General features: G+C 38.6%; 1 protein-coding gene across 5 annotated transcripts in view; it reads right to left on the reverse strand.

Moving 5' to 3' along the window:
- Positions 1–8,943: 8,943 nt before the first annotated feature.
- The window catches only part of CACHD1 (cache domain containing 1), a 150,337-nt gene continuing 147,048 nt past the window's right edge, over positions 8,944–12,232 (reverse strand). For all 5 annotated transcript variants that reach the window (XM_081947218.1, XM_081947219.1, XM_081947222.1 and 2 more), the window contains one exon: positions 8,944–10,605. In XM_081947218.1, the coding sequence (XP_081803344.1) occupies positions 10,367–10,605 (239 nt within the window). In that variant the 3' untranslated portion in view covers positions 8,944–10,366. The remainder of the gene's footprint in view (positions 10,606–12,232) is intronic.

The raw sequence follows: 12,232 nt of genomic DNA on the forward strand, positions 1-12,232 counted from the left end.
AAAGTGACGAGAAAATTGTTGATTCTGACAGTAAACTGAGAGAGGAGGGAAAGGATATGTGTGGAACACTAAAAGGAGAGGTAGATGAACTGGAACTCTATCTCATGCTTCAAAACATAATGAAGAAAGGGGAGAAAATTTGGCAGAAACAATGACAGTATTTTTGGCAGAAGCACCAGTGATAACCAAAGCCCAGCTGATGAAAGGATCAGATAGAGGGTCTCGAGTCTTTACAAAATATACAATGAACAATAAGTTGTCAAGAGAAGTTCACATAAGACTTATCAAGAAAACATTTAGAATACAGATTCTACAAATGGCAAGAGATATTGGACTGCACTACTACTGGAAAGATACAGGATGATGAAATGACATGTCACAATAAAATTAAGCTAAACGTAGTTAAATTTTGAGTATTATGTATAAGACAAAGTAATAATAGCTATAGTTAAACAAATGATTAATAATGATAATAATGCATTTATATATACTAGCTTGACAATATGGAATTTTATATAAGCCGTAAGTGAAGATCATGGAGATGATATGTAAAAGCTTTTTTTAAAATAAAACAATTCTATATAGAATAGAATATAAAGATGTAATATCATTGGATGAGTCCAGGATGATGTAATGAAATGCCATAATGTAAATTTACTTTAAATTTAGTATGTAATAATAGCTATATTCAATGAATGTTTAATAATCATAATTGTATACATATATATTAGATTGATGAAATGAGCAATGGAATGTGCTGAAATGCGTAAGCTGACATGATATTAGAGAAATTATTATAATATAATAATAATAATGTATATAAATATATTTGATTGATAATATGTGTCTTTATATAAAATTTAAGGGATGACTATGGAAAGGATGCACAAAAACCTTGCAACCAATCAACACACTATATGGAATGGAAGATGTTTTTATGTTAGGTGTTGTGTTTGTTTATATTTGTTTACAATTGAAAGTGAGGACTATGGAAATGAGGCACAAAAACTTTGCAACCAAACGACATGCTGTATGTGATTGAAGAAGGTTCTATGTGTTATGTGTTGTCTGCCTTTGTCTGTCCAAAAAAGAAAAATGTTCTTTTTTTTCAAAAGAAAAAAAGGGAGAAAGAGAAGGAAAAGGAACAAGAAATGATATTCAATGATTTTGGGGTTTGTGGAAATACCACCCCAAGAAAATATAAATTAAGAGCTGGAAGAGACACCTGCAACAATAAAAAAGAAAGGAAGAGAGGAGGAGAGGAAATGAGAGGAAAAGGAGGGAAGGAAGAGAGGTGAGGAGAGGAAGATGGAGGAGAGAAGGAGAGAGGGTAGGAAGGGGAAGGGGTAGAGAGAAGTATGGGAGAGGTAAGGGAAGAAGGAAGAGAAAGACAAGGAAAGAAGAAAGTAGGGAAGGGAGGGAGGGAGAGAAAGGAAGAGAGGAGGGGAGATGAGAGGAAGAGGAGGGAAGGAAGATAGGAGAGGAAAAGGGAAGGGAGAAGGAGAAAGGGTAGGAAGGGGAAGAGGAAAAGAGGAGGAGGGGAGAGAAGGGAAGAAGGGAGGGAAAGGAGGAAGGAAGGAAGTAGAGAAGGGAGGGAGGGAGAAAAGAAAGGGAGAAGAAGATGGTGCCAAAACAGTCGAGGGATGGTAAACAATGCAACCCAAATGGAATATTATTATTCTATAAATGGAATGGCAAATGTATAAGAACCATGAATGTAAAAAAAGAATAACTGTGAATGTATACCTATAATTGTATATAGAGAACAAAAAAACTTTATTTAAATAAGAAAGGTCATAAAATGGGGCAAAATTCATTTAACAAATGTTTCACTTAGGAACAGAAATGTTGGGCTCAATTGTGGTTGTAAGTTGAGGAGTACCTGTACAGGTAGTCCTTGATATACAACCACAAATAGGACTAGAATTTCTATTGTTAAGCAAGATGGTTAAGTGATTTTTTTGTTGTTCGATCATTAAATCATGTCTGACTGCGATTCCATGGACCATACCATGCCAGGCCCTCACTGTCCTCCACCGTCTTCTGGACTTTGCCCAAATTCACGTTGATTGCATTGATGATTGTTGTGGCCTACCAATGGCCAGCAGAGCTGGTGGCAGACTCAGACAGTGAGGCGGTTGGGGAGGAACATGGGCCAATCCTGGAGTCTGGGGAAGGCTGTAATGAGTGCTCTGTGTCAGAGGCAGAGAGGGCGCCAGGGCCATCCAACAGTTATCAGCTGCTGTTAGAGTCGGAGATCAGAGGGGCAGAAGAACAGCTGGAGCCTGTTCCCGATGTGCGCATGTGCAGAGCTGCCAGGAGAAGGGAATAGTTAAGAAACAAGGGCTATTGTAATTAAATGAAATGGTTGTAAGTTGAGGGAGCCTGTATGTCTTGGCACCTTTTTTCTTGTGTATCCCTCTGACCCTGCCTTCATCTCATTCCTAGGCCATGAGTAAAAGAATTAAATTATCCTTAGCCTAACAGGTGGCAAAAGAATATTTTTCTCCCTTGTTTTAACAACAGCCATGGCAACCTCAAACTGTTTAAAATCTGTTATGTTTTGTCACCACTACTTTGCAAGAGGTTACGTGAGATAGGAAATCAGCCGTGTACAGTTTCTGCCTACTCTGAGTTGGTGTACTGTATTGTGTTTCAACTCAGCAATGGAGAAGAGCCTACGGCACAATTTGCTGACTGGCTTTAGATTTAAGTATGTTGTGAGAACCTAGACACTTATTTAACAAATTATGGTGGAAACAAATAATGAATTAGCCATTTGTACTGCACTTCAACACAAAAGCACAGAATGTTGTAGTTCAAATAGTGTTAAATAAAATTGGATCCCTTTTATATGTACCAAGATGCTTGTTGGTAACTAATATTAATATTTGTGATTCTTCATATGAACAGAAGTTGGCACTGGTATTTGGGGAGAGTCAGTCATTGAGTGTGGCTGTATTAGCTAAAGATTGCTGAATCCTTTCTACAGGAATTGCTATAATAAGTTTGATTGCATTAATCCATTCTGAAATCAAAGGAAAATCTGTAACATTCCTAAATAAACAGGTTCCTTGCCTAATTAGTTACTTACCACAGCTGCAAATTGTACACGACCTGTATTGTTATAGATTTCTAATTATCTTAGTACTCCTTCAGTTTAGACCAGCATGTCTACAGGCAGTCCTTGACTTATAACCATTCTTTTAGTGACCAAAGTTACAATGGTACTGATGACTGTTTTTTACATTTATGATGGTTGCAGTATCTCAGGTCATTTGATCACCTTTTGATTAAACCGATTAATTAAAGCAGTACTGATTAAATTATTTTTATATAATAAATGTTTGGAGGTTGATAAAGAATCTGAAACTTCATGAAGGGGTTGATGAGCAGAAAAAACTGGGGACTCCTGGTTTACTTAGCACTTCTCTAGGATTTCCACTGAAGCAGATTTTGTCATGCAGGACAGAGAAGGCAAAAGAAAATCGTATCTACCAACTACAAGTTTTTCCCCACACATTCAATGTGCTTTCACACCATCCTCAAAATATGGGAAAAAAGGGCGCTGCTGTTCTGACCCAGTCTTAGCAGAAGCAAGAAAGAGACTCCTTGTCATGAAAAACCCCTCTTTATTTACTTCTTGTGAATTAATTGCATTCACCCACTGAAATGTCCAGGTAATAGTCCTTCAAAGAGTTAACTGCAGTAACAGACCTTATCAGTTCCTTGAGATAATTGTGCTCCCAGCCCAAAGGCTGCAAATTAAGTTCTGACAAGCAGGCTCTGTGGCACAAAACAAATAGGCAAAATCTTCAGAAATAAAAATTGTTGTCTCCTACCACAACCACTCCTCTTTCCTTTTATTTATTCCCCAGCCAGGGAGGGGCAAGTCAGCGTCCATGTGTGCTTTGCTTCCTGAAGCAACTCCTTGTCCTCCGTTGTTCACCTCTCCTAACAGCTGTGCGCATACGTGCATCTGGAACAGGCCCCACTCATATCAGCCTCCAAAGGCAGCTGGCTCTCTGGTGGCTGGGAAATGTTGGACAACCCTGGCTCTATCTTTGCGTCCAACACAGAGCATCCATCAGAGCCTTCCCCAGACTCCAGAACTGACCCAAGTTCCCCCCTGCCAACCTCCTCGTCCGAGTCTGCCGCCAGTTTCGCTGGCTGCTGGCAGGCCATAGAGCGGCTTTGAAAATGTGTTCGTCATGACGTGAGAAATGCAGAGGAAATAGCATATGCAGAAATGGTTAAAGAACAAGAAGAGTGAAAGATTCCTATTCCCCCACATTTTCCCACTTCCCAACTAACAATATGAAGTGGATTGAGCTGAAAAGCCAGAGAACTTCCATGGCTGAGGAAGTCTAACCACCTTAACCATTGTGCCACATAGACATTATTGTTAGGTTGGACCTCAAGACACAGGAATGCAAAATTAATGATTTATTCATATCAATAAGAACTTATATAGCCCAATCATAAGCATGATGGGAAAATATAACTCTTACAAGTTACTAAAAAATTCCATACAGGAATGTTTGATGCACAGAACAATTTGCGTTGAGTAGTCCATGCCCAACCCAAACTATGGTAATATATCTATTTCAAATGCTTTGATTTATTAAAACAACACTGGTATACACTGAAATGTTTGTTTAAATCAATACATTCATTCAATCAATTTGTATAGCTATTGAGTTCAGGCAACTGGTTTTGGAATAGAAGCAAAATGAGGAGTTGGTAAGAGTAGAAAAAAGTCATGTGTGGTGGGGTTTTTTGAGTGACACCAGCTTTGCCTTATTGTCCATAGAATAACACAAATTCTTATGGATTTTGTTTCAGCTGAAACCTCAAATATTCAAAATGCTCCAGATTTTATTTCTGCCAAGCTCTGATCCAAAATGGTTCAGCATAACTTTCATTATTTTCTACTTTGAAACAGAATATATATTCTCATTTAATGCATTGTATTTTTTTTGGTAAGAATTAAATTTTTTTGGTGCTTGAACAGCAGATGGAGGCTATGACTAGGAATGCCTCCATAAAATTACATCTTACCTGCCAGTTGTGGTAATTCACAGGTAGTTCACTATAATTTTATCTATATTAGATTGCAGTTGAAGTCTATTCAGAAACTTTTGGTGGTTTAGCATTTAGCAATTCAAATAGTTATGGAAGAAACTAGATTGACCCATGTTATACCATTTCAATGGCAGTTACACTGACTGACAGCTTCAGCATGCAATTCTAATTACTGGCTAGGGTCTCCATAACTTGGAGAACTCTTCCTCCAAACCCAATCTGCCCAACCAATGAGATTTAGTAGGGAAGGCTTTCAGAGGGTCTCAACATTGAGAACGCTATCTACAGTGACTCCATACTCAAGCTTTTCAAGTGTGGATTCTCCTTCCAGAATGACTACCTCAGTGGTGGGATTCAATTTTTTTTACTGCCGGTTCGGTGGTCGTGGCTTGGTGGTCGTGGCAGGGAAAGAATATTGTAAAATCTCCATTTCCTCCCGATCAGCCGAGAGTCGAGAGGCAGAGAATAGATGGGGCGGGGCCAGTCAGAGGTGGTATTTACCAGTTCGCCGAACTACTCAAAATTTCCACTACTGGTTCTCCAAAACTGGTCAGAACCTGCTGAATTCCACCTCTGATCTACCTCCAGATATTTGGACACCCAGCTCCAAATTATATTTGGAGAAAGCCTAGGGAACAGAGACAGGTATTTTGGGAATGCTTCAGAATCCTGCTGCTTCAACCATGATGTATCAGGGTCTTGTTGTGTATATTACTTTGGCATTGTCGGTTATTAACAATTGCTTGCAATTAGTAATTGTTAACATCTTTGTAACTCTTTATATTTTACTTTTATAGTATTGTTATTTGTAAGTTGCTTGAAGTCTTTGGAAATGGAACAGTATATAAGTTAAATTAAAATACACCTATAAACACACACATTTTCTTTAACTGTAAAATCACCTTTGTGAATTGCTGGCTTAGGTCCCTTGTTACATAAAGCCATGGTTTGCTATTCTTGTTAAATCATGAAGGGCTGATAGGAATCAAAAAGTGGCATGTGGGACAGGTCTGGCAACAGATACTTTAAACCCTAACCCTACCAAATAAAGATGAATTGTTTTAAAATGTTCATTAAACGTATTTAATGAAAGAAAAGTTCATGAAATTTTAACTGGGTCTGCAAACATATGGAGTCCTGTACCAAAACTATTTTTACATTTATACCTTGTCATTCTACTCAAGCAAGCAATCAAAAATGTATGTTGTAGCTTAATCTGTGGCATGAATGGTGCTACTATTTTACTTTAGGTGTTATTGTACAGTAAGTGCCGAGTTTTGACCATGAAGCAGTAAGGAATCCATGTATATGAAAATGGTGTTTGCCTTTGAGTTTAAACTGATTGATGCAGGATATCTGCATCAAATAAATTCTCTCTTGTTATCTCACAAGAATTTTGGAATAACTCATCCTGGCCACCTAACACAGGGTGACAAACTGGTGGCCTGCGGGTCGGATGTGTCACGTGCAGGCCGTGCCCACCCCGCTCTGCAAAGGCAAAAAAGTCACGATATGTCACGTGACGCGATCGGGTTTGTCACCTGTGACCTCACACATTAAAAACTGAACTTAAAATGATGTCTGCTCTTTCCAACTGCGGAAGATCATTAAAGGCTTTTTGTCAATGTCAATTGAAAAGATCTGATTCTTCATTATAATAGAGAAATAGGATGTCAGCGTTCCAAATATCATGCAGAATTAAATCAGAGTCCAAGGCAGAGCTATCCTTAAAGTTCCAATTTAATAAGACAGACATGTTGGCAACAAACTGTGGAATCCCAAATCTAAAGCTTCCTGGGATTCCACCCAGTTGAAAGTTCATGATCTTATCCCCACACCCATAAATCCATCACATGGTCCGATCTTCTTCGCCCACGCTGGCATTTCCACCCATCTAGTTCTGGTCAGGTGCAAAGGTGCGGAGACAAAAGATGACCTTGAGCTTCTAGAAAGGAATGACAACAACACATTCCACAATTCCACTCCTTTCTATTCCCACTCCCAATTACTACACTAATGAAACAGCATAATGAAATAATAGTGTGTGTGGCAGGCCAAAGATCCTAAAAAGTAATATAACTGCAATCCTGATATAGGAAATACAGTCCATTCCTGATTTTGGCAGGTCTAGCATCAGCATTCAATACTGTAGCTTAGTTGGGGTTTGGAGCTGCAACTATGAACATTTCACACAAAATCCTAGAATTATAGTCTCTGTTGCAGGATTTGGGAATAACATAAAATGAAAATGGTAGCTGGAACAATGTAGAATTGCTTTGGAAAATTCAAACGTTTATTATTTCTGTCACTTTAAAAACCAGAATCCCATCAATATATGAGAGTCTGTGAAGTAAATAGCCAGAAGATACTTGGATTTTCATGGAGAGATTTTAAGTATAATACAACCTCAAAATATATTTATGAGTTAAGACTCTGTTCCTTTATATATTCAAATATGACATGCTGGTATAAAAACCCATTAAATAGAAAAAGGGGAATGTAAAAAATAATATAGCATTGTATATCATTGGATAGATAAAGCAAGATTTAATGAAGCATTACTACCACTTGAAAGGGCATCTAAGCATAGGAAGAAATGGTGAATTAAATGTTGTTTTAAATAGCACTATTTCTCTTAAGTAACCTTGAAAAATACATTTATTTATGCACATTCCTGCTTTTGAAGGGAGTTAATCTGAAACAACTTGTGCAATGACACTTAAATTCCTAAGATGCTACATGAAACTTCTCACCCCCCCCAACCCCCTCCTATTTCCTTAGATAATAGATTCAGATATGTCGGTGAATATAAGGGGAACAACTTAGATCTTTTTTCCTTGAGACTGCTTCTTGTTAGGTATGCACATGGAAATGACAGTTCACAAAAGACCAACTTTAGGTGATCCCCATATCTTGGTTCTGGCCAACGTCTGCACAACTGCATGCGAGTCTCCCCCACCCCCCAAAAACTCGTTTGCCATTTTTTTTAAAGGGCTGGGGGAAACTAGTCCGAAGACACCCAGTTGGTTTAAGGCAAGGCAGTCACCAGATATCCAGTTTAGGCCTTTAACCACTACACAAAACTAGCTGTCAAGACAGACCAGGGGGTTAGACTAAATATTAAGAGTTCCATTATTCTGGTCAGATGCCTTTAAAATCCAAGTGAAAACAGTAACACAATATGGTTAGAATGCAAAAGCTTTATAACTATTTCATTTCAACAGAAAATGTTCCAGGTTATGCTTCTAGGTAGGGTATAGTATTTTTTTAAAAAAAAATACTCAAGATCAGTAAATGTTATTAATGGAGCCGTCATTTATCCATTTTCAAAATGACAATTGCAAATTAAAATCTTTGAAATCTGTATTATCCAATTTCCATGTACTGTATGCAGATGTAGTTCATTTTCTATTATCGTTACTTCCGGCCATTATTAAATCCTGGGAATTTTAACAATTTCCCAGTATTTGATTAGTTTCTGCAGGAATTGACTTTCAACATTATCAATATTTTAAAGGTATCATAACACAGCAACTGTAGTATTATAAGAGTGTATTCATGCTGTGTTTGGACTCTTTAAGAGTGTTTTGTTTAATTCTAAGGACTAACAATCAAATGATAACATCACAAACACATGGGAAGAGAAGCTTTCTAATCAATTCCATTAAGACCATACCCTGTTCACACAAAGATTCCTACAGTGAGTACAGATTATCTCTCCATTTATATCAGAAGACCATGGAATTCACACACAGCTCCCCACTGCTATTCTCAAAGTATCTGTGAGCTTGAATATTTAGAAATGAAGATAGCATCTGGGAGAGAATATCTAATGCTGAAGAAATTTATATAACCAAGTTCCAAGTTAATATAAAACATTTTTATGCCAAATTACATTTGGACTTGTCAAAAGCAATTCATAAATCCATACTTTACATAATTTTATTCCACTAGAAATTGTGATTTTATACATAGTAACCATTTACATAACTATTAAGTATCCTATTATTAAAGCAATATTCAGATACCTTTAAAAAAACTACATACAGATGAATGTTTATCATACGCACGATGCGAAGATGTGCCCATAATATTTTAGTCACTTTAAAACAAAACACGGCAACTTAAAAGTAGCTTAAAATTATATGGTCCGTGTGTCATCAAGTCAGATGTTATGAATCTTCAATGAAGAACTAAAACAGTGTCAGACACCAGATAAATCGGAAGAGATCTTTTATAATTACATTCTGAAAATTTTCCATTGTGTGAAATAGAAACAATTAGCATTTTCAATTTATCAATCATGAATGGCACTGAACACTTTGTTACTATGTTAAATGGAATTTTGCCCCCAAGTTGGAAGATAAGTAAGATGGGAGAATGAGAGAAGAATATGATTCTTCAATGCTTATAGGAGGCTTAGACATGGTATCACTTTTCTACACAATTTTAGTCATATATATAAATTGTGGAGAAGGGTGATACTAGATATATAAACACAACAAGCCATGTTTATAGTGTACAAAATGACCATGGAAACGAACCTTTAATTATGTAAACAAATCAGCACACAATTTCTTCATTTTCCCTTTATAGCATGGTGCAGAAGGGGGTTGAATATCAAGTCTCTTAAGAACCACAGCGTCACCAACACAAATAAAACTTTAGGCTGTATTCATGGAAGGTCTGTGATGCCTTTATTCCCTCCCTTTCCTTTCTCTCAGAGTTCATGAGTGTTTTGAGTTCAATAAATAGTACAAAAATAATCCTTTATTTAAAAATCTCCAGATGCATTGTCCTAGAGTCTATACAATAATTTGTAAGAGCAATGAACAGTTTTTTTTTTTAAAAAAGGAGCCCACACAAATGAAAACCTTGTGGCAATGGCTATTTTTAGATCCAGCACCTTCTTTGTGTCTGGCTGCAATTTCTGTTCTTCCCGTTAAGGAAAGCAAAATCTTCTTCGCCTTCATCTGAGCTCTTTTCTTGGCTCAGATTAACAGAGTTCAAAATGCTCAGCTTATTGCGTAAACCTTTCTTCTAGTGCTTGGAGGCCGAACATTCCTACTATTTCCATTTTACCGAGTGTTATGGCAGGTTCATTCATCACCTTAACTTCTCCACTCCTGGGCCAGCTTTATGTTTTAGAAGGAAAACGTTTGTGTCTGAAATGAGTCTCGTGATAGTCACCAAAACCAATGCCCGGCACCAAAGATGAACATGAGTTGGGCTCCTGCTGCCTGGGTCATGAGATGCAATTCTTCGCCCGAGGTCAAAGTCATTAGCATTCTGCATCCACCGTATGTACCGTCACTGCAGCCTGTAAGTGGTGACTGTGATGGGGGGCAGGATGGTGCAATCTGTAGTGGTGGAACTTGTGACTCAAAAGGGCAGCAGTCTGAGGGGGAGTCTCCAGGTCTAAATCTTCGTCATGATTTCCCACATCTACGCCAGCTGATAATGGGTCGTTATTGCAGGGAGGGTTTTCACTGTCTTCCTGAGGACTCATAGTACTGTAGCCTGAAAAACAAAGCCACATAAACCAAGAGGGGTGAGCTTGAATAATGATGTTCATAATACTTAGAAATTACCATTCATGTTCATAATGTAACACACTGCAGGAAAGAAAAATCATCACCTCACAATGCTGACTGTTGCATGAATGTTAAGTTATATTTAAACAGGGTTTGATTTCCTTTCCTTTGTATTTTTCCTTTGAGGTTTCCTATTTTGTACAAAAAAAAATTATCTCAGAGCATTATGGAAAGAATGCTGTTGCAAATTTATTATTTAATTCTTCTGCCTGATAATTTGACTGATGTAATTCAGTCACTCTCTCAGACCAGACCACCCCGCAGGGTTGTTGTTGTGGGGAAAATAGAAGGAAAAAGGAGTATTAGGTTTGTTCGCTGCCTTGAGTTGCTTTAACCGATAAAAGGCAGAACAAAAATCTAATAAATAAATAAAGTAGATAAATATTCAGCAAACCTTCTATATGTTAAAAACAATACATAAAACATACCAAATAGTTGTCTACACTGCTTAGTATTTTGCAATTTCTATTAGATAAATAAAGGCTTCAAATAATTTCCTTTATGATATAATACAAATTATCTATCTTCAATAGCTTCCTTTACTGCAACAAGGTGTAGGTAATATTGAGCAACCTCCTCAAACTCCTCAATGTCAATTTGGTGGACTAACACACAGTGAACAGAATTGGCCCACCATTTTAGGTGTGCTGTTTGTAAATCTGTTCTCTCCCAAGCACGGAGGGGAACTGAATTCTTCCAGTGGGAATTTGCCTAAAGATATGAGCTCCATTCATGAATTCCACCTGAGGAGTTTCCTCCCACACATGGAGGGGAGCTGAACTCCTTTGGTAGGCAATTCTTTCAGCCAGCCCCAGAGATGAGAAGGAACTGAAATACCAGCAGAGAGGGAACTTTGGTCCTACCTAGAGAAACGAAAGAAGAACAGGCCCTGCCCGCGGCATTAGTAGCCCCCGGGGACCCGGACCTAACCAAAAAACAATAACTAGGGTGGGGCCTGGACCGTCCTGCGCCACGCTGAGAAGAACGTTCAGGTAGGACCAACGTTCCTTCTGCAGCTGATGGTGCAGGTGGGTCCAGGAGTGGGACATACCAAAGCAGCAGTCCCTAGGGCGGGAACTCACTGGTTCGTGGTACCCAAGGGCGCATGTACTCCTTGCAGCACCCTACGCCCAAATGATGCCTCCGCAGATGTGAACGCATCCAATCTATAGTGCTTAATGAAAGGTGAGGGGGAAACCCAAGTTGCAGCTCTACAAACGTCCCCGATCGGAGCCTGAGTGTTCCACGCGGCCGTGGTGGCCGCACTCCTAGTTGAATGAGCTGTTATCCCCCAGGGCACCGGCTTGCCCTTCGCCTCATAAGCTCTGGCAATACAAGCTCGCAACCAGCGTCCAATAGTAGAAGAGGACATCTGTGAACCCATGGCAGAAGGCTGGAAGGAGACAAATAATCTTTGGGATAAAGGCAGGATCAAGCCTCAGAACCACTGTGTTAGGCTGGAAAATACAAAGGTCCTCCCTGACAGAGAGGGCACCTAACTCTGAAATCCTCCTAGCCGGCGAGGTGGAAAACCACCTTTAATGTGAGGAACT

Source organism: Natrix helvetica (assembly GCF_964273705.1).
Source record: "Natrix helvetica genome assembly, chromosome: 3".
Lineage (NCBI taxonomy): Eukaryota > Metazoa > Chordata > Lepidosauria > Squamata > Natricidae > Natrix > Natrix helvetica.